Source organism: Orycteropus afer, unplaced genomic scaffold (genome assembly GCF_000298275.1).
Source record: "Orycteropus afer afer isolate SDZICR_OR568_19922 unplaced genomic scaffold, OryAfe1.0 scaffold00168, whole genome shotgun sequence".
Classification (NCBI taxonomy): Eukaryota; Metazoa; Chordata; class Mammalia; order Tubulidentata; family Orycteropodidae; genus Orycteropus; species Orycteropus afer.
This window is the reverse complement of record NW_006921755.1, coordinates 635,802-660,290: the sequence shown is the minus strand read 5'-3', so window position 1 is coordinate 660,290 and position 24,489 is coordinate 635,802. Positions and strand designations below refer to the sequence as shown.

The window sequence follows — 24,489 nt, the reverse complement described above, 5'->3', positions numbered from 1 at the left end:
ATCCACTGTCATCGTCATAGCGACCCCTCCTTGGGTTTCTGAGGCAGTATAACTATGGAAGTAGATTGCCCAACCTTCCTTCTGAGGAGTGGCTGGTGGATTTGAACCACCAGCCTTCTGGTTAGCAGTCAAATGCCTTAGGCACTATGCCACCAGAGCTCCCAATGTGTTTTATTGATTATGCAAAGGCTGTGTGGATCAGAACAAATTATGGATAACATTGGGAAGAATGGGATTTCCAGAACACTTAATTGTGTTTATGAGGAACTTGTACATAGACCATGAGGCTATCATTCCAACAGAACAAAAGAATACTGCATGGTTTAAATTCAAGAGGGGTGTGCATCAAGGTTGTATCCTTTCACCATACTTATTCAATCTATATGTTGAGCAAATAATCTGAGAGCCTGGACTATATGAAGAAAAACAAGGCACCAGGACTGGAGGAAGACTCATTAACAGCCTGTGATATGCAGATGACACAGCCTTGCTTGCTGAAAATGAAGATGACCTGACACACTTACCGATTAAGATTAAAGACTACAGTCTTCAGTATGGATTACATCTCAACACAAAGAACATTAAAATCCCCATAACTGGACCAATAAGCCACATCATGATAAACCAAAAAAAGATTGAAGTTGCCAGGGATTTCATTTTACTTGGATCCACAATCAACACCCATGGAAGCAGCAGCCAAGAAATAAAATGTTGCATTGCACTGGGCAAATGTGCTGCAAAAGACCTCTTTAAGGTGTTAAGAAGCAAAGATGTACTTTGAAGACTAAAGTGTGCCCAATCCAAGCCATGGTATTTTCAATCACCTCATATGTGTGTGAAAGCTGGACAATGAATAAGGAAGACCAAAGACAAAAACTCATGCCTTTGAACTGTGGTGTTGGTGAAGAATACTGACAAAACCATGCACTGCCAGAAGAGCAAACAAATTTGTCCTGGAATAAGTGCAGCCTGAATGCTCCTTAGAAGTGAGAATGACCCACCTCTGTCTCACCTAGTCTGGTCATGTTGTTAAAAGGAACCAGTCCCTGGAGAAGGATGTCATGCTTGGTAAAGCAGAGGGTCAGCAAAAAAGGGAAAGAACCTCAGTGAGATGGACTGACACAGGCCTGCAACAATGGGCTCAAGCATAGCAAGGATTGTGAGAGTGGTGCAGGACTGGGCCATGTTTCATTCTGTTGTACATTGGGTCTCTATGAGTTGGAGCCAACTTGATGGCTCCTAACAACAGCAACAACAATGGCTAATGATCATGAGCATTTCTTCACATGTTTGTTGGCTGCCTCAATATCTTCTTTGGTGAAGTGTCTATTCATGTCTTCTACCCTTTTTTTAACTGGATTGTTTGTCTTATGCCTTAGGCACTATGCCACCAGAGCTCCCACTTCTTTTGATGTTGAGGTGTTGGGATTTTCTATAAATTTTAGTTGAATATTTCTTTGCCAAATATTTTTTCCCAATCTGCAGGTTCTCTTTTGATTCTTCTGGAGAAATCTTGATGCACATAAGAATCTAAGTTTTAGAAGGTCCCCGTCATCTAGTTTATCTTCTACTGTTTGTGTATATTGGGTTATGCTTGATAGCCTATTTATGCCATAAATTAGGGTCCCTAATTTTGCCCCTATTTTTTCTTTGATGATCTTTATAGTTTTAGGTTTTACATTTAAGTCTTTTATCCATCTTGAGTAAAAATTTTTGTACATATATGGTATGAGGTATGAATCTTGTTTCATTTTTATGCAAATGGATATCCAGTTTTGCCAGCACCATTTGTTAAAGAGATGTTCTTTTCCCCACTTAGTGGATTCTTGCCCTTTGTCAATGGACAAAGGAAATGGTAACCACAGGAAGAAGGTGGGAAGAGTGCTGTTCCATTGTGGGGATCACAATTAATGTCACCCATAAAATGTGTATGAACTGGTGAATGGAAAACCAATTTGCTATGTAAACTGTCACTCAAATCACAACAAAACATTTAAAAAAAGAAGAAAAAAAAAGAGTTCTGAAATCTTACAGAAGGGATCAAACGAATTTCATTTGGCTTTATTTGTTTGTTTTTGTATTTCAGGAAATACCAATATTTTGTAAAGTTGGTCTGATTTTAACAAATTCCCTTAGTTTCTGCTTATCTGGAAATCTCCTAATTTCACCATCATATTTGAAGGACAATTTTACCAGGTATATAATTTTGGTTGAAATTTTTTCTCTTTCAAGGTTTTATATATACCATCCCATTGCCTGCTAACCAGAAGGCAGGTGGTTCAAACCCACCAGCCACTCCTCAGAAGGAAGATGGGGCAATGTACTTCCATAGTGATACTTCCTTGGAAACCCAAGGAGGGGTTGCTATGAGTTGGGTCTGACTCGACGGCACATAACAACAACAACAACAACATTGCCTTTTCACTTGCATGGTTTCTGCTGAGAAATCAGAGCTTATTCTTACTGGTTGTCCTTTGTAAGTAGATTTCTGTTTTTCCTGTGCTGCTTTCAGAATTCTCTTTGTCTTTGGTTTTGATGAGTTTGATGATGATATGTCTTGGTGATTTTCTTTTGGGGTCTATCCTGTTTGAGGTTCATTGGACTTCCTGAATGGATATATTCTAATCTTTCATCATATCAGGGAACTTCTCTTCCAACAAATCTTGGATAATTTTCTCAGGTTTTATTTTACTCTTCCTGTTCTGGAATTCCAATGACATGTAGGTTTTTCCTTTTGATGGTATCCCACATGAACCTTACGCTTTCTTCATTTTGTTTTGACCTTTTTTCTGATTGATCTCTTTCCAAAGAAGTATTCAAGTATTTGTCTTCAATCTCATTAATTCTGCCTTCCATTGCATCAATTCTACTCCTTTGTCCTTTTGATGTGTTATCTATTTCTGACAACTTAGTATTAATCTTCTGGATTTCTATCTGTAGATTTAGACTCATTTCTAATTTTTCATTTATTTTGTCATTTTGTTCTTGTATTTTCTTCCAAAATTCTTCTAGGGTTTTGTCTGTGTTTTCCTTTATCTGTTTCTCAATCCTTTGAAGATAACTAAATATAATTCTTTTGAATTCCTTATCAGGGAGTTTCAATGCTGCATCTTCCTCAGGGATGTGTTCTGGGTCTGTAGCCTGCTCCCTTGTTTCTACCACTTTATTTTGCTTCTTTGTGTGGACTGTGATGGTCTATTGTCTCCAAGACATTGTGATGTTGTTGTATTTAGATGTCTGTTTATGGTTTGTGAAGAGCAGCTAAGGGTGAGTAAGGCTCTTCTTGGTGGTTGTTTATTGTTGGCACATTGGTGGAGAAGGAAGTGGTGGCTCTCACTCAGTAAGTGAAGCTGCAGGAGGTGTGGGTGTAGTTGTGTTGTATGGGGATTGTTGCTGTCTCCCACTCAATTAGACAAAAATAACAAGTGAATAACCATCAAAAAAGTAAAAGCAAATGGACAAAAAACACACCATGTAACTGAAAAAAGGGAAAAGAAAAAAAAAAAACTCTGTAACATTTGAGGAGAGAGCAATAAGAGCAAAATGGTACAGAAGGAGAATATTGAAGAAAAAAAATAAGAAAAACACAAAAAGAAAAACAAGGAACAGGGTTAACCACAAGAAAGAAAAAAAAATTGGAATCAGGAACAGGGAAAAGAAAAAAAGCTGAAAACTACAACCTGGGAAGGGAAGAATAAAGAATAATAATAAAAAGGACAGAAGTAATAATAATAATAATAATAGTGGTTTTAAAACAGACACAAATAAACGAACTAAAAAAAAGAAAAAAAAAATCGGGGAAGGGTGGGGCAGGGCACCCAGGCTCCTACCGAGCACACAGACTGGGATGGAACTCCTGCCGGCCTAGAAGGTGGGTGGGAGTGAGGAATGGCCACATTTTCATTCACCAAGATGATGTGGGGTATAAGAGTAACAAGGGGAATGTCACACCTTTCCAGTCGTCCATGTCCGGAATGTTCTTGCGGTTCCCGGCAAGTGGAGCCTGTTCTCAAGTCCTTGGAATCTGGGAGAACGCTGTCACTTTAAATATCCAAAATGGTCAAACCACTTGTAAACATTCAAAATTGCTGCACCCTCCAGACAGGCAAAAGTCCACAGCTCAGTCTGCCTTCCTCTTCGCTGCTTCCTCTTTTATTCACCAGCCACCAGAGCAGTCCTCTGTGCAGTCCCTAGCTAGCAGGGCTGAGTTTTAGGTTAATTCTTAGGTCCTACCACCACTCAGCAGTATCCAAACTGTCTGTGCCGTCAGGATCGCTGCCAGACTGCAGCTCCGTATGTCTCCTTTTTTTGGTGTTTTCATGCAAATTCTTTTGCTAGTTGGAGTTTAGTCCACTTGTATATCCTTCCCTTCAAGACTTAGGAGTTCAGGATTATCTTCTGTACCTGTGTTAATTGGTTCCCCTTTTCTTTGTTGAAGAGGGTCTGTGCAGTCTTTTTGCCTATTCCACCATCTTACCAGAACCTCTATTTCAGCAAATATCAATATTTTTCTATTCCTATCATCATGGTTAAAATTAATAATAAAAATATTCTGAGGTTTGGCTTCTGAAGAGTAAGACAGGGTAACTTGAGGAAACAAAAGAGACCTTGTTATTTTTAGAGAAGTATGTAAACCCATATTGAAAAACCAAACTCACTGCCGTCGAGCTGGATCCAACAGATAGTGACCCTTCCTTGGGTTTCTGGGGTGGTATCTCTATGGAAAAAGATTGCTCGGTCTTCCTTCTGAGGAGTGGGGGGTGGGTTTGAACTGCCAATCTTCTGGTTAGCAGTCAAATGCATTAGGCATTATGTCACCAGAGCTCCTAAACCCACCCATATTGAAGAACAGCTATTTTTCTTAATTTTCCTGTGCAAGATCTAAAAGACTATATCTCACCACTGTGGTCTATACATTTTTGGCACAAGTTTCAGAACTACTCTTTTCTTTCTAAATTATGGTGCAGATAAGACAGTAACATTACTCTTAGATATGAATTATTATTTTTTCCAGTGAAGAACAGAGGTGAAAAAGACAATATTTACTGATAAAAACTTTCAAAACACTCCAGGATACTTAATTTCTTAAATAATAGGGAAGCCCTTTCTTATAACTGAGAAACTATTTAAAACAAATGAGCAGAATTCTCAGTTCACATCACATCTCTAAGACCCGCTCTCTCCATTAACTCATTCATATATCTGCTGGTTATTATTAGTCTGTTTTTCATCTTGGTCTCTGGTGTTAGCCTAACATAGTACTGGAAAATAAAACAATTCAATGATGAGAAAATGAAGCTTTCTATGTGTATAAAGGGAGCTCTGGTAGCATAGTGGCTAAGACACTTGCCTGCTAACCAGATGGCTGGCGGTTCAAACCCACCAGCCACTCCTCGGAAGGAAGGTTGGGCAATCCTACTTCCGTAGTGATACTGCCTCAGAAACCCAAGGAGGGGTCGCTATGAGTCGGGGCCGACTTGACGGCACATAACAACAACAACAACAATGTGTATAAAAGAAGGAATCTAAACTTCAAACCTCGTCTTGTCAAGTTGATCTTTACTAGGGAGAATGCCTAAGTGACTCCTGAATCTGTCAATGGGGATAAGACCTTAGAGAAATCTACTATGTATCTTTGACAAAAAAACCCTGCAGACTTTAGGGTTATATCATATCATTAATTCACAATTCCTACCTGTTTTGTTTTCTGTAGTACTGCTCTAACAGAAAATACCACAAATGGGTGGTTTTAAACAAACAGGGCTTTATTCTCTTACAGTTTAGAAGTCTGAGTTCAAAGTGCCAGCTCTGGGGGCTGGGTGAAAGCCCCTTGAACTTGTCCTTCAGCTCTGTCTCTTGCTCCCGGCCCAATGAAACTGGAGACATCTCTTAGTCATCTCTTAGCTGACTGCTGAGGCTGACAATCCCAAGGTTGACAAATAAAATGGCACAGTCCCAAAATTATCAAGCAATACAGCAGGACACTAATTCAAGTCCATTAGCAGTCCCAAGATTGGAAGACAACATGGCAGACCATTGAGATGAAGACTCAGCCAAATGCAGGGTCCAAGCATGCCAAAAAGTTCAGAGACCTCTCTCAAAGCTGTCTTGTTGTACACTGGAAGCAGGCCTCATGCCTAGGGCAGCTACTCAACTGCTTAAGTTGAGTCCACCATGGAGCTGATTACCAGTCTCATCATGGGGAGTAACTATATCCAGCTGCCCAGCCATTCACCAGGCCCAGACAAGTTGACACATAACCTTAACTACCATACTACCCAATCCATATGCACATCAATGAAGTTGGCCTGCCCTACACTTTGATTATAATATCCAAAACACAGATAGTAGGGGGAAAAAAAAAAAAAGCATAGAGGCAGCTATGTTTTAACATTCTTCCTATTTTGACTCTTGCATAATTTCTGATCTGTGGCTATGATTGTGTCCATGACAGGTAAACACATACAAATTACCACAAGGTACTCATTTATGATGCACCTTCTGACCTTCTAATTCCCAAAATCTAAGAACTTGTATTCAAAATAAAAATAAGAGAAAAATAAGAAAAGCAGGCAGATTATTGGACTTCAGGGTTAAATTGGTGGCTCTGGATACTGTAATTTGCACAAAGGCCATTTAATTGCTCAGTGCCTCAATTTCTTCAAAAATAAAACCAGAGGCTGGAAAGGATGTAAGAAAAAATGATTGCTTCAGAAATGTTTTAAATACTGTGGTCTTGTCCCTTTCAACTGCAAAGGAAGTTTGGTAAGAATAACAAGAAAGATTTTTACATGGGGTAAAATTTTAGGCCATCTACTTACTTACCAATAATAACAGTGTTGTCATCAGCAATTAGCAACTTGCTGTGGACATAGATAAGCTCAGTGACCAGGTTTCCTTCAAGCTCTGCATGTGTTCTAAGGCCACAGAATGATATGTAATTTATCCACTGATTGCCAACTGTACAATAAAAAAAGATTGCTTAAATTAATATGACCAAGTTTTATTGTTCTGCAAAACAAATATGCTCCTTAGATAGGTTCTTAAGAATAGATTATACATATACATATATATTCAGAATATATTTTTTGATGATATGTACAATAGGATATAAATTAACATATAGATAGCATTTTTTCTAATCAGTAAAATATTTTCTCAGTCTTAATCTGTTAAACAAATTCATAAATGAACACTTTATTTTAGTGATTTGGCAGGTAATTACTGAAGAGTGATGATTAAAGCTAAGCCCCAGTAGATAACCCAAAATTTCAGTGTAATATTTACATCTGTCTTCATTGACACCTGCTGCCATTTAAATTCAATGCAAGATGTGTGCCAAGACCACCTGATGCATACATATTTTGTAACATATTTAGTCACAAATAGCAGTTAAAATTTACAGATATTGAGTAAATAAAAATGTTGGAAATTTAAAAATCCTCCACCTCCTAGATCATTAAAATAAGGAAATGAAAGAATCCTCAGTACATTTGACTGTGGTGAATTATGTTCCGATGACATTTGACTGTGGTGAATTTTGTTCCGATGAAGTGCTAACAGGTTTGTACTTTAACACTGCCCTCTCATCACATGATAGGTAGAGAGAGGCATCCACACCCAGCAACCAATAATCATTACCCTGGCCTGAGAGTGTGAGTCACAGGATTTTATGGTCCCTCTCCCACAAATCAGTTGTCCTGGATAAGCAACATCTGATACTAAGAATAAATGGAGTGGAAATAAACCATCTCACATTCTAATAGAGAATATAAATATCCTTCCCACACCCTTTCAGAGAACATGAAGTATTCTAATAATTCCATTTACTGAAGTTTCCATTTATTACTAATGTTTTCTATTACTGTTGATGCTATTCAATGTTTCTATTATGTTTGCAGGTTGCGGGTCTGGGAAAGAAATTCATAGGTTATACACAAAGATTCTTCCACTAATAGGTTACCTATATACATATATATGTATGTATATATATAATTGCTATCTATATGTTAATTTATATCCTATTGTACATATCATCTGCAAATCATCTGTGTATCATATCATCTGCAAATGGAGGTGGTTTTAGTTATTTTCCACTTCATATATGACTTCTTTTGTCTAAATGCATTAGATGATACCTCCAAGACAATATTAAATAGTTTTGAAAATAGACCCCCATGTATATACAGGTTTCCCTTGTTATCCGAAAGTAGAGCAGTCCTATGAAACCTTTGGTAAAGTGAAATAGTATGAAGTGAGGAAGCAATTGTCATTAATTTAAATGAGAAAAAAATTTTGAGCATCACCAGACCTGAAAATTAACCTACCAAATCACACAGAATAACACAAAAAAGCTAAAATAACACTAACATACAGTAAAAGCAGGGATGATATGATAAGTGGACAGCCTCTATAAAACAGAATACAGTGTCCTTTCACTCTTGCTGCTTCGGGTGTGTGCTGTCTCTTTAATAGCTTGCTGCATAACAAATGCTGAAGGCTATTTCCTTATTTTACTTTTTTTGTAAAAGAGAAATCATCTTTAGGTTTCTTTTAGTTAATGAAAACAGGTACCAATGTGCCTTATGAAAACTTTATGGAGCAGTTCTACCCTGCACACATGATGCTGCCCTGAAGAATCAATTTGATGGCAACTAACAACAGTAATACATGTTTTGTATATTTTTAAGCATGTTAAGAAAGTACCCTTAATTTTCTACTTTCCTCATTGTTTTTATTAGGAACGGGTGCTTTTCACCATCTGTTGACATAGTCAAATGATTTTTCTTTCTACCTTGATCAATATGATGTATTATAATAACAGAGTGCCTCATATTGAACAGCTGATCAGACTTGTACCCTTGGAACACATCTGACTGGGTATGGAGTATTATTTCTTACTCTATACCTCTATTCTGAAACCTATAAGCACCAAGGCTCTATGGCACTGTGGTTCGAAGAATGGAGTCATCTAGGGTGCTTATTGAACTATGTATGGATATCTGTTGAAGCAGAATCTCCCTAGACCCTCTCTAGGGAGGGTCCCAGGAATCTACTTTTAACAAGTCCCCACAGGTGATCCTTATGCACATAGACATCCTTGAAGCCTAGAGCTGAATTCCCACTCATGGCTCAACTTGCAGCCACACAGTAGACAGGCCTATCAGATGAACTATATAACACCAGGGAAATATACCCTCCTTAAAACATTCAACCACAGGAAATCAAAACTGCAGCATTTGCCCAGGGATAAAACTAAGAAGGCGGGAAGGGATAGGAAAGAAGGACAAATGGATTCTATAGAGGAATCCTGATCAAAAGAGAGGGGAAAAAAATTGTTTTTTACGTGAAACTTTGTAGCAATGCCTCTTGTACCTACAGTTCAACTTTGAAACACAACTGCGAGAGCTCATACATATTCTATACACATTATACATGCTGTTGTTGTTATGTGCCATCGAGTCAGACCCAACTCATAGCAACCCCTCCTTGGGTTTCCAAGGCAGTATGGAAGTAGATTGCCCAGCCTTCCTTCCAGGGAGTGGCTGGTGGGTTTGAACCACCAATCTTCTAGTTAGCAGTCGAGTGCCTTAGCCACTACTCTACCAGAGCTCCCACACATTATACAAAGAATTCCATATATTCTCCATATATGGAACACACACACATATATGCATAATTATATTTATTGTTTACATCAGTCACAGAAATAAACTGTAAATGGATTAGAAGCATCTGAAACCATGTAAGTGTTAGAAAATAATAAGGGTGACTTTCTGTATAACTTGAGCATAGGATAGACTTTGTAACTTGAAGCATTAAAAGAAAAGACTGACAATTTTGGCTACATTAAAAACAAACATGTTTGCATGACTCAAAACATAACAAGCAAAAACAAAAGGCAAATGACAAACTAGGAGAAAATATGTGTAGTTATATATTATAGATAAAGAATGTACATCCTAATAGGTAAAAAACTTAATAACTGAAGGCAAAAAAGATCAAAATATTGAGGTAAAATTGGGCAAAAAAACCTCAACAGGAATTCACAAAAACAGTACATTTGATTATACATATGTATAATCATTGTTGTTGTTGTTGTTATGTGCCGTGGAGTCGGCCCCGACTCATAGCGACCCCTCCTTGGGTTTCCGAGGCAGTATCACTACGGAAGTAGGATTGCCCAACCTTCCTTCCGAGGAGTGGCTGGTGGGTTTGAACCGCCAGCCGTCTGGTTAGCAGGCAAGTGTCTTAGCCACTATGCTACCAGAGCTCCCATGTATAATCATAGAAATGTAAATTAACACTATACTGAGAAACCATTTCTGACCTATGAGACTGGCAAAAAATAAAAAGATAATACAATTTCTTGGTGACACTTATGGGAAATAAACTCTCTCATATATTATTGGTAAAGATGCAAATTGGTACAAGCTTTCTGGTGGGGAATTTGCTAATATCTGATAAAAGTACCTTTGTTTTTACTTTTTGACCTAGCAATCCTACTTCTAGAAATTCACCGTAAGTATAACCTCCAATAAATAAGAACACACATGCACAAGGCTGTTCACTGAATAATCTTGTATTAGAAAAATACTTAAAACAAACAAAATGCCCATGCACAGGAAAGTGATTTAAAAAAAAACTATGGTACATAAAAGATACATAAAAGATTATTCAGAAAATAATAATAGAAAAAGAGTACAGATCTCTATGAACAGACACAGAATGATTTTCAGGACATACCGTTTAATGAAAAAAGCAAAGAGAACAAGAAAATATGTGGTTGCAATTTTTGTGGAAGAGACAGGGAAAAATAAGATACACATGTATCTGCTCATTTATGCAAAGAAACACAGCAAGAATATTATAGAAACTAATGAAATTGGTTAACAATAAGAGGGGAGTGGGAATAGGGTGGAAAAGATACTGGGGGAAAGTGTAAGGAAATGATACTTACCTAATCAGGCCTTTTATCTATCTATCTATCTATCTACCTACCTACCTACTACCTACCTACCTATCAGTCTGTCTATCTATCCAAACACATATAATCTGTCTATTGGAAGAATGTTAATATTTAACACACTCAAAAGAAATGGGGAAAAGAGTTAAAATGGAATACAAATGGGCAGAAGTGAACCTAATTATATTTAATTAATAACATAATTAAATAACTTTTGAACACAGACTTTTGCTTATATAGCCTCAGGTTAAAGAAAAAACTAAACAAATATTGAACTCTAGTGAGTAGGTTTATTTTTTATAGTAGTATGAGGTAATTTTTTTTTTATTGTGGTGAAAATATATGTAACATGACATATTTCAACTCAACAATATCTACATGTACAACTCAGAGATATTGATTATATTCTTCAGGTTGAACAACCATTCTCAATAATCTTTCCAAATCACTCCTGTACTATTAACATAAACTCAATGCCCTCTAAGCAAAAGCTCCCCTTTCCCTTCCCTCCCACCCTTGGTAACCACTAATAAACTTTGATTTCTATATATTTGCTTCTTTCATGTAAGTGAGATTGAACTAAAAACCAGACTTACTGCCATCCAGTCAACTCTGACTCATAGCGACCCTTTTTGGGTTTCCGAGGTAATAAATATGTACAGAAGTAGAGTGCCCAGTTCGCCTTCTGCTGAGTGGCAGTGGATGTGAACTGCCAACCTTCTGGTTAGCAGTTGTGGTGTTTAAGTTCGTGTGTCAACTTGGCTGTGCCTGGTTGAGTGGCTGAGCAGCTGGATGTAGTATTCCCCATGATGAGACTGGTAATCAACTCCATGGTGGAATCTACTGTGAGCAGCTGAGTAGCTGTCTTAGGGATGTGGTCTGCTTCCTGTATATAAGGAGAAGCCTTGGGGAATGGTCTCTAGCTTATGGCATGTTTGAACCCTACATGGAGCTGTGTTGTTGCTCAGCAGCGTGCCATGCTCTGCCAATTTTGGGACTTTCAAAGGACTTGAATTAATGGCCTGCTGTGTGGTTTGGTAACATTGGGACTGTGCCTTTTTACTTGTCAGCCTTGGGCTTGTCAGCCTCAGCAGCCAGCAGCTGAGTGAAGAAAAGCCTCCAGCTGCAGTGGGCCAGGAGCAGGAGGCGGAGCTGAAGCCCAAGGTTGAGGGGCTTTCACCCAGCGCCTACAGCCTGGTACTTTGAACTCAGACTTATAGCCTCCGAACTGTCAGAGAATAAACTCCTGTTTCTTCAAGCCATCTCATTTGTGGTGGTATATTCTTGTCAGAGTGGTAGTAGGTAACCAAAACATCAGTCAAATGCCTTAATTATGGATTACACAGTATTTATTCTTTTGTGACTAACTCATTTTGCTGGGCTAACAATTCTGAAACTATGTTGTGACTTCTAGGATTAAGGAAATAAGTATATATACTGTGGATAATGGAAGTACCATTTATTATTGTGCCAAAAAAAAAAAAAAAACCTCACTGCCATCGAGTCAGATCTGACTCATAGAGACCCCTCCTTGGGTTTCCGAGGCCGTATCACTACACAGAAGTACGCCATCTTCCTTCTGACGAGTGGCTGGTGGGTTTGAACCATTGTGACTGTTATAAAAATAGAGAATTGTAATTGGAAGTATCAGCATGGAGATGGATGGATGGATGGATGGACGGATGAGCGTGCTGCATATACAAAGGATGTAAAGTAATGATAGTCCAGGAACAATGAACATAATTAGCACCCAGATCTTGGTTTCTAAATACCATTTTTCACTGAAAGAATCTAAGCTCCTTGACAACATGGCTAATTCTAGGGTTAGTATGGGAAATGTACAAGGTGAATCTGAAACATTTTGTGTAGTAAACAAACAAATAAGGAGACTGAAGAGGACATGATAAAAGGACATATAAGCCAGCCTTAAGAGACTCTTATTGGACAAATCTGAGTAATATGACCTCCAAAATTATAACCAATTGAATAAAATAAGAATCCATAATCCATAGAGACATAGAGAGGTACATAAATGGGAGGTTCAGACAACACAGATGAACCCTAAAAAAAAAAGAATCCATAGTCCATATAGATATAAATAATTGTAGAAGGAAATATTTTCTTACAGTATAATCCCAACCAATACATTTAGGAAAAAAAAAAAAAATAAACGTAGAAAGAATCTAAATGTAGAAGAAATGATGGAATTAGAAAATCAACATTTGGCAACTCCCCAGAACATCTTCCCATAAAATACTTATGAATTACAAAGGGAAAAATAGTAACTTTGTAGTGAAGAAAACTGGCAGACACTACTTTCACTTAATGATCAAAATTAATACAGTCAATAATGGGACAAACGAACACGCCCCTCCTCACATGTTGCGCTAAGAACACATCACTTCTGTGATAATTTCTTTTGAAAATGCATAAGCTGAATCCAATCATGAGGGAAAATAGACAAACCAAACGTGAAAGAAATTCTATAAAACAACTCCAAAAATATCAAGATCATGAAAACTCTCCCACCTCAAAAAAAAAAAAAAAAAGAAGAAGAATGAGAAACTCTTCTAGATTAAAGAAAAATAAAAAGACATGACAACTAAATGAGATACATGATATTGGATTGAATTTTGGGCCAGAAAAAAACATTTTTTCCCATATTGTCATAAAGGATATTTCTAAGATAATGACAGAATTTCCATGAGGTCTCTATACTAGATGATAGTGTTATATCAATATTAATTTCATTTAGTTTGATAGTTGAACTGTAGCTGATTGAGAGAAAGTCCTTGTTTTTTTCTGTGTCTTTTGGAAGCACACATATTAGTATTTAGAGGTAAATGATTGCTGCAACTTATTCCCAAACAATTCAAGAAAAAGCAAAATGAAAACAAGCATGGTAAAATGTTAATATTTGAAGGGTATATAGCAGCTCCTAGAAATCCCTTTATAACTTACTTAAAAATAAACTTTTTTTTTTTTAAGATTAGTGATGCTGTTAGCAACCTGAAGAACATATGATAACTTTCTAAGGTACTGATTTGTACATTCCACAGCAAAGCTGGAGTGTATCAGTAACATACCAATTAGAGTGTGAGCTTGTCTCACAATCCACAATCCATACTACTCCCCATTCATCCTTACCTAGGCATTAATTTTCTAGAAGTGATAAAAACTTTATTTATTTATAAAATCTAGTCTTGAAAAGAAAGCTAACCATTAATACCAGTAACAGAACTTAAAAGAAATATAATGGTTCCTAGCTAGAAAGTGGACATTTTGGATGAATGAAAGAGTAACCTATCAAATGCAATGGGGATGCCCACGTCTGATATGAATGAATCCACCATGTACTCTACATAGAGAGAAGAAAATGTGCACCGTGAAACTGTTCCCACAAATACATTATTCTGTGAAGAAAAGTGGCTCAGCAAATAAGAAATACAAAATTGGTAATTTTGAAAAGGCTATGCTCACTTGTGGTGTGAGAATGTACTGAGTAAACAAGTGTCCTTTGAAAAAAAATAAGAGAAAGTCAGGAGACCATGCAAGCAAGTATCAGTATGAAGCAATTGGTGGAGAAGTTATCAGGGAGGCTTCCAAATTATATCATAGAGGTTGTCTTCCTTACATTTTGCTGTCCTAACAAAATATTGCTACAAATGGGTAGTTTCAAGGAACAGAAATTTACTTATCACAATTCTAGAGGTTAAAAGTCCAAATCAGGGTCTTAAGCCATGTTGATGCCTTCTGTGGGCCTCTTTCCTAGTTTCTGCTGTCCACTGATAATCTTGCATTTTTTTGCTTGATCCTCACATGGCATCTGTCTTCCATATGTGTGCGTGTATCTGTGTTTACTCTGCTCTACTTATAAGACACCACTCAGAAGTTAGGAGCCACCCTACTCTGAAATGATCTCATTAACGTAACAAAAGAAGGCCCCTATTTGCTGTAAGCAAAGAATATCAGAAAGAAATTTACTCATGTTTTATTGACTATACAAAGGCATTTGATTGTATGGACCATAACAATTATGGATAACATTGAGAGGAATGGGAATTCCAGAACACTTAATTGTACTCATGAGGAGCCTGTACATGGATCAGGAGGAGGCTGTCATTCAAACAGAACAAAGGGACACTGCATGGTTTAAAATCAGGAAGGGAGTGTATCAGGTTGTATCCTTTCACTATACTTGTTCAATCTGTATGCTGAGCAAATAATCCAAGAAGCTGGACTATATGAAGAAGAATGTGGCATCAGGATTGGAGGAAGAATCATTAACAACCTGCGATATGCAGATGACACAACTTTGCTTGCTGAAAGTGAGGATGATTTGAAGCACTTATTGACGAAGATTGATGACTACAGTCTGCCGTATGGATTACAGCTCAATATAAACAAAACAAAAATCCTCCCAACTGGACCAATAAGCAGATTCACAATTAATGGAGAAAAGATTGAAGCTGTCAAACACTTCATATTACTTGGTTCTACAATCAACACCAATGGAAGCAGCAGTCAAGACATCAGATGATGTATGGCATTGGGCAAATCTGCTGCAAAAGATCTCTTCCAAGTGCTAAAGAGTAATGATATCTCCTTGAAGACTAAGATATGCCTAACCCAAGCCATGGTATTTTCGATTGCCTTGCATGCATGTGAGAGCTGGACAATGAATAAGGAAGACCAATGAAGAGTTGATGCTTCTGAGTTGTGGCGTTGGCAAAGAATATTGAAAGTACCATGGACTGCTAAAAGAACTAACAAATCTGTCCTGGAAGAAGTGCAGCTCTTTGGAAGTGAGAATGGTCAGACTTCATCTCACCTACTTTGGTCATGTTGTCAGAAGGAACCATTCCCTGGAGAAAGATATCATGCTTGGTCAAGTGGAGGGTCAATTCAAAAGGAGAAAGCCCTCAACAAGATGGACTGACACAGTGGCTGCAACGATGGGCTCAGGTATAGCAGGATTGTGCGGCTGGCACAGGACTGGGCAGTGTTTCGTTCTGTTGTGTGTAGAGTCACTTTGAGTCAGAGAGGACTCGACAGCACCTAACAGCAACAACATTTCAAAACAGGGTCATATTCATAGGCATAGGGGTTTGCACTTCCACATTTTAGGGAAGGGATACAATTCAATACATAATAGAGGTATTTGAGAATCTGGAGGTGTATTAGGCTGCTGGGATATCTGTTACGAACATTGGTGCATGTGTTTATCACAAGAGGAGAAATTCAATACACTAGACTCCTCATATTTATAAGGAAATTTTGTGAAAGGGCTTCAAGAGTTGTGACAGACTTTGTTCCATGAACAGCTGTAGCACTTGGTATATGTACATCTGATCTTGATTGAATACCTCTGGCCCTTGTGCTAAATTATACTAAATTGGCTGTTAAAATGTAATAACCCACACAATTTATAAAAAAATATAAAAATTTCAGAATAAATATTAAATCCCTGAATATCGGAATATCAGATAATTATGTGCTAATAACTCTGGTAGCATAGTGCCCAAAGCATTTAACTGCAACCAGAAGGCTGGTGGTTCAAACCCATCAGCCACTCCTTGGAAGGAAGGTTGGGCAATCTACTTCCGTAGTGATACCGCCTCAGAAACCCAAGGAGGGGTCGCTATGAGTCGGGTCCGACTCCACCACAGTGAGTTTTTTTTTTTTTAATAGCTGCTTGTTTTCTTTCCAGGAATTTTAACATATTCATAGAAATAGTTTTATTATTTTTAAATAATTGAAACAGTAGCAAGACTGTGGTTCTCTGTCCAATTAAAGATTAGCTGGTACATGTATTTAAAACCCACCAAACATTTACAAAACCAACAATAAAACACTGTACCTCAGAAAGGGGCATTATGTCATTAATCTGTTCTCTCCATCTTTAGAATATGAACATTTTTCCCACTGAGATGCCTGATTTTGACTTCTACCCAGAGTACTCAGAAACCTTTTCATAAGAGGGCTTAACTGTGAAATTACTCGTGTTAAAATCCAATTTTCTTCCTTGAATAGGCAAAGGCAAGACAAGGGTCCACAGGCAAAGGGAATGCTTTATAATAAGTCTAGGACATTTCTATTGTTGAAAAACTGAATTTGATTTGATTTGACATTTTATTCTTTTATGACCTCATCTTTGCATTTTTATAAGCCAACTGCTAGCACTGAATGGCTTTCCTGATTCTGTTTTATCAATATATCTTTCATAGGCTTACTCACTCACTGTCATCTTCATTTGAAACCACATGAAAACAGAGACAGGGATTGTGCTCTGGTAAATCTCTGTTCTGGATATAATTAGATACAACTTTCAGCAACATTTGTTACTGGAGAGACATATGTTTCACGTTTCAAGCTGTTCCTAAAGTTTTTTAGATTGGGCATCTATCACTGAAAAATACTGACTGTCCAACACCAATATATGTATATTTAAATATTATATACATGCACTAAAATTTTATTATTTTCTTAAAACTTCCAGATCATTTAAAAATTAATATACCATAAAATTCACATTTTGAAAAAGTGTACAAACAATGGAGTGGTTTTTAGTATATTCACAAAGCTATGCAACCATCACCACGATCTTATTTTCATCACCCCAAAAAGAAATCTCACATACATTGGGAGTCACCCCACATTACACTCTCCTTCCAGTTCCGCCTGATCTACTTTCTCTCCATAGATTTACCTATTCTGGACATTTCACATAAATGGAATCATAGAATGTGTGATCTTTTCTGTTTGGCACCTTTCACTTAGCACAATGCTTTCTTTTTTATTATTATTTTATTTTAAAAGCTTGTTTTACATTCAATGTAACACATACATTTAATTTTATTCCCCATTTACCATGTCCAAACCTAACCCAGTCTCCTCCCCTCCCTACACTGCAATTCCCCCTGTGCCCCTCATATTTATGCACCCCTGTTTGTCCTGCATTTCCTCAGCTTGAATGTTGATCCTCTGGTGTCCCATGGTCTATTGCTCTAAGGGCTCTATTACCATAGAGTATGTGGGTACGTCATCCTGGGTTGAGTACACCACAATGTTTTCAAAGTTCATCCGTGTTGTAGCATAATCAGTATCACATTCTATTTTATGTTTGAATAATATTCCATTGCACAGATAGGGATGTACTAGATATTATTTATGCATTCATCAGTCAATGGACATTTGGGTTGTTTCCACTTTTTGGCTATTATGAATAATGCCACTATGAACATTCATGTGAAAGTTTTTGTGTGGGTATATTTTTATTGCTCTTGGGTATACATGAAAGAGTGGAGGGTTGGGCTGTAAGGTAACTCAATATTTAAATTTCTGAGCAACTGACAAACTGTTTTCAAACGTAGTTACATCAATTTGCATGCCCAACAGCAATATATGTGCATTTTAATTTCTCCACATCCTTGCTAACACTTGATACTGTCCATGTTTTGCATTATAGTCATCCTTGTGGTTGGGAAGACATCTCATTGTAGTTTATATTTGCATTTTCCTAACGACTAATAATACTGAGCATATTTTCATGTGTTTATTGGCCATCTGTACATCTTATTTGGAGAAAAGTCTATTCAAGTCCTCTGGATAGACATTGTAAAATTGGTTTATTTGTCTTTCTATTGTTGAGGTACAAGAGTTCTTTACATATTCTGGATACTAGTCATTCATGGGAGCTCTGGTAGCATAGTGGCTAAGGCACTTGACTGCTAACCAGAAGGCTGGCGGTTAAAACCCACCAGCCACTCCTCAGAAGGAAGGTTGGGCAATCCTACTTCCGTAGTGATACTGCCTCGGAAACCCAATGAGGGGTCGCTATGAGTCAGGGCTGACTCGATGGCACATAACAACAACAACAACAAGTCATTCATAGGTGAAAAGGTTTACAAATATTTTCTCCCTTTCTGTGTTTTTCCTCTATTTTCTTGCTAGTATCCTTTGAAGTATAAACATTTATATTTTTTGATAAAATCCAGTTTATCTAATTTCAACAGACAGTTTTTTAGAGCAGTTTTAGATTTACAGAAAAATTGGGTAGAAATACAGAGAACTTTTCTATAACTGCTTTCCCCTTGTAGACTGTTTCTCCTGTCATTAACATCTTGCATTTATGTGGTACATTTGTTACAATGGATGGACCTACATCAATGCACTACAATTAACAAAATACGATCCCTGGTGGCACAGTGGTTAAGCACTTTGCTGCTATCTGAAAGATTGGTAGTTTGAAGCCATCAGCTACTACATGAGAGAAAGATGTGGCAGTCTGCTTTCATAAAAATTCACAGCCTAGAAAACCCTATGGGAAGTTCTACTCTGTCACATGGAGTCATTATGCGTCAAAAATCACCTTGACGACACCTAACAACAACAACACTATTAACTAAAGTCCATAGTTTACATTAGTGTTTCCTCTTTGTGTTATATAGCTTTATGGGTTCTCAGAGAAGCAAAGTACCATGTGTCAACCATTATAATACCATACAGAATAGTCTCAATGTCTTTCAATAGGTGAATGGAGAAATAGACTGTGGTACATCCATACAATGGAGTATTATTCAGTGATAAAACAAAATGAGCTATTAAGCTACTAAAAGACATGGTAGATATATTACTAAACATAGGAACTCTGGTAGCATAGTGCCTAAGGCATTTGACCGCTAACCAGAAGGCTGACAGTTCAAACCCACCAGCCACTCCTCAGAAGAAAGGTTGGGCAATCTACTTCCGTAGTGATACCGCTCCAGAAACCCAAGGAGGGGTCGCTATGAGTTGGATCTGACTCGATGGCAGTGAGTTATTACTAAGCGGAAGAAGTCAGGTTGAAAGAGCTACATACTGTACAATTCCAACTATATGACATTCTGGAAAAAGGCAAAACTACAGAGACAGTAAGAGCACTGGTGGCACAGTGGTTAAGCACTAGGCTGCTAAATGGAAGGTTGGTGGTTCAAACTCATCAGCTGCTCAGTGGGAGAACAGTGTAGCAGTCCGCTTCCATAAAGATTGACAGCCCTGGCAACTCCATGGTACAGTTTGACTTTGTCCTATAGGAGTACCATGAGTTGGATCCAACTTGACGCCAGTGCGTTTGGTTTTTGGTTTTATAGGAATGCTGTGAATCAGAACTGACTCTGTGGCATTTTTTTTGTCTTTTTTCATGTTGTTAGGGGTTGTCGAGTTGGCTCCGAGTTATAACAACCCTATGTACAACAGAATGAAACACCGCTCAGTTCTATGCCATCCTCGTATTCCTTGCTATACTTGAGCCCATCATTGCGCCACTGTGTCAATCCATCTCATTGAGGGTCTTCCTCTTTTTTGCTGACCTTCCACTTTACCAAGCATGATATCCTTCTTCAGGGAATGGTCCTTTCTGACAGTATGATCAAAGTAGGTTACATGAAGTCTGGCCATTCTCACTTGCAAGGACCATTCTGGCTGCACTTCTTCCAGGACAGATTTGTTCATTCTTCTGACAGTCCACAGTATTTTCAATATTCTTCGCCAACACCACATTTCAAAAGCATCAACTCTTCTTGAGCCTTCCTTATTCATTGTCCAGTTTTCAGATGCATATGAAATGAATGAAAATACCATGGCTTGGGTTAGGCGGCACCTTTTACTCTTCAAAGTGACATCTTTGCTTTTCAACACTTTAAAGAGCTTTTTTGCAGCAGATTTGCCCAGTGCAATATGATGTTTGGTTTCTTAACTGCTCCTTCCATGGGTGTTGATTGTGGATCCAAGAAAAATGAAATCATTGATAACTTCAGTCTTTTCTCCATTTATTATGATGCTGCTTATTTGTCCAGTTTGGAGAATTTTAGTTTCCTTTAGGTTGAGGTGTACAGATAGTAAACAAATCAGTTGTCAGGGATTTGGGTTGAGGTGGGGGAGTGAGGAATAGATGGAGCACAGGCATTTTTAGGGTACTGAAGCAATTCATCTGTATTTATATTTTTGCTTTTGCTATAACATCTCAGAAACTATTGCTGCATTCATGGTAAAAAAGAGTTAGTTCTGTGTTCTTTTTCTAAAAGTTTTATAGTTTAATCTCTTACATTTAGATTTCTTTTATATATTTGTATTTTTGATCCATTTTGCATTAATTTTATATGTGGTATAAGGTAGGGCTCCATTTTCATTCTTTCGTATGTATATATGCATTTGTCCCAGCACCATTTGTTGAAAAGACTATTCTTTCTCCAATTAATATCTTGACACCCTTGTTGAAATTGAATTGACCATAAATAGAAGGGTTTATGTTTGGATTGTCAATTCTGTTCCACTGATGTGTATGCCTTTCCTTATGCTAGTACAATACTGTTTTGATTACTGTGGGTTCATAGTAATTTTTGAAATCGTAAAGTGTGAACCCTCCAACTTTATTCTTTTTCAATCTTGCTTGGGCTATTGAGTCCCTTGAATTACTGTATGAATTTTAGGATCAGTTTGCCAATTTCTGCAAAAATGCAGCTGGGATTTTGATAGGGATTGTGTTTAATCTGTTTGGGAAGCATTGCCATTTTTTTCCCCCAGTTGTGATTTGAGTGAAGTTTACCGGGCAAATTGGTTTTCCATTCAGCAATACATACACGTTCTGTTTTGTGAGGTTTCCTGCAATCCCCACACTGTAACAGCATTCTTCCCACTTCCTCTCTGGGCCCACCCCTTCCCTTCATCCTTTCCTCTCATCATGTCCTGCCTGTCTAGTTCTATCCCTGAGCAAACGTTGTCCTCTTGGTCTCATATGCCCAATTGTTCTATTGAGTGCATATCCTCCTGGAATTTCAGTTCACCTTATAGGCTGTCTATTCTTAGGCTGAAAGTTGAGTCATAGGGGTTAAGTTTAAATTCTAGCTGGAAGGGTGTCTAAAGACCATAGTCTCAGGGATTCCATCAGTCTTCAACAAACTAGTAAGCCTGGTCTTTTTTTTTTGTTGTTGTTATTTTAAGTTTTGTTCTACTTTTCCCCCTACTCTATCCAGGACCTCCTATGGTGTTCCCTTTTAAAGCAGTCAGTAGTGGTAGCCAGGCACCATCTTGTTCTTCTGGTCTCAGGGTCATAGAGACCAGGGTTCACATAGATCATTAGTCCTTTGGATTAATTGTTTCCTTGCCTCTTTGATTTTCTTCACTCTTCTTTGCTCCAGATGAGGAGAGACCAATGGTTACACTTTAGGTGGCTGCTCACAAGCTTTTAAAATGCTAGTCACTACTCACCAAAATAGGATATAGAACATTGTGTTTGTAGACTATGTTATGCTGATGGTCCTGATCCTCCATGCCCAGTGACTCATGCCCTCAAGGTGTTTCATTGTGACTAAGAAATCTTCATAATTTTACCTTTTATATGCTAAGTTAATGGATATATTTGCAGCACATACAAATACATTAACCAAAAAAAAAAAAAAAAAAACCAACCACCTCACTGCCATTGAGTCGATTCCAACTCATAGTGACCCCTTTGGGTTTCCAAGGTGGTAAATCTTTACAGAAGTAGATTGTCCAGTCCTCCTTCTGCAGAGTGGCTGGTGGGTTTGAACTGCCAACTTCTGGTTAGCAGCCAAATGCCTTAGGCACTATGCCACCAGAGCTCCTTCAATGAATACATAGGTAGAGATATTCTCTGCCAAACCTATATATATTCATGGGTTTAGTCCCATTCACCTTCTGACTCGTTTAGAGTCAATGTCTATCTGTGTATCCACTAGCACGTTAATATTATTGTTATTGCAGGATTGTGTATATAATAGTATTCACCATCATTGCTTTTAAGTGTTGTGTTTCTCCCTGTGTATTCTACTGCTTTGATCATTTTGTGCTGACCTCCTTATCATACACTGCCTTTCCCTTCACCCAAGTCAATACCTGTCTACCCTCTAGTTCTGGATTTTCTCTCCCTTCCTCTCACACTCCTGGTATCCTTCAAAGAATGATTGTTTCTGTTTGTAAACTTTTTCTTAATGTTTTACAGTAGTAGTCTCATACAGTAATAGTCTTTTCTGATTGACTAGTTTTATCCATCATAATGTCTTCTAGATCCATCCATGTTACAATGTGTTTCATAGACTCAACATTATTCTTTTATGTTGCACAGTATTCCATTGTGTGTACGTACCATAGTTTATTTACCCATTCATCCTTTGATGGGCATTTAGGTTGTTTCCATCTTTTTGCTATTGTGAATAATGCTGGGATGAACATGGATGTACATCTATCGGTTTGTGTCATGGCTGTTATTTCTCTAGGATATATACCTAGTAGTGAGATTGCTGGATCATATGATACTTACATTTTCAAACTTGTTATGAATGTGCCATACTGCTTGCCACAGTGGTTATACCAATTTACAATCCTACTAGCAATGTATGTTGGTTGTAGACTCTCCACACCCTCACAGCTATTTGTTGTTGTTTTTTGTTTTTTTTGTTGTTGCTGTTATTGTTGAACTTTGCTATTAATGCTGAGATGAGATGATATCTCATTGTTGTTTCGATGTTCATCACTCTAATAGCTAATGATTGTGCGCATTTCATCATGTGTTTGTCAGCCACCTGAATGTCTTTTGTAAAGTGTCTGTTCTTGTCCTCTGCCTGTTTATTAATTGAATTGTTTGTCCTTTTTTGTTGAGGTGTTGAAGTTTTCTGTAAATTTTAGAGATCTGTCCCTTGTCTGATATTTGTTGCCAAATTTTTTCCCAATCTGTAGGTTCTCATTTTACTCTTTTGATGAAGCCTTTTGATGAACATAAATATTGAATTTTTAGGAGGTCCGAGTTGTCTAGTTTGTCTTTGTAGTTATGTTTGATAGTATATTTTTATCATGTATTAGGGCCCCTAAGTTTGCCCCTATTTTTTCTTTGATGATCATGGTTTTAGGTTTCACATTTAGGTTTTTGAACCATCTTGAGTTAGTTTTGTATATGGTGTGAGATCTGGATACTGTTTAATGTTTCTGCACATAGATGGCCAGCTTTGCCAGCACCATTTCTTAAAGAGACTATATTTTTCTCATTTAATGGATTCTGTCAAAGATCAGCTGTCCACAGGTAGATGGATTTACTTCTGGGTTCTCAATTCTGTTTTGTTAGTCTATGTGTCTGTCATTGTACCAATACTAGGCTGTTTTGACTACTGTGGCTGTATAGTATGTTTTGAGATTGGGGTGTGTGAGGCCTTCTACTTTGTTTTTCATTAGTAATGTTTTGATTATCTGGGTCCATTTCCTTACCATATAAAGTTGGTAATTAGTTTTTCCAGCTATTAAAAGAATGCTTATGGAATCTGGATCAGGATTATATTATATCTGTAGAGTGCTTTAGGTAGTAGTGTTCATTTTTACAATGTTTAGTCATTCTAACATGTTGTTGTTGTTGTTAAGTGCCGTCGAGTCGTTTCCGACTCATAGAGACCCCATGCACAGCAGAACGAAACACTGCCCGATCCCGCGCCAGCCCCACAATCCCTGCTATACTTGAGCCCATCATCGCAGCCACC

At 37.7% G+C, this 24,489-nt stretch overlaps 1 protein-coding gene across 1 annotated transcript in view; it reads right to left on the bottom strand.

Annotated features, from left to right (window-relative positions):
* Positions 1-24,489, bottom strand: part of PLD1 (phospholipase D1) — a 233,712-nt gene that overhangs the window by 26,357 nt on the left and 182,866 nt on the right. The window contains exon 23 of the mRNA XM_007946610.1: positions 6,826-6,960. Within this exon, the coding sequence (XP_007944801.1) occupies positions 6,826-6,960 (135 nt within the window). The remainder of the gene's footprint in view (positions 1-6,825; positions 6,961-24,489) is intronic.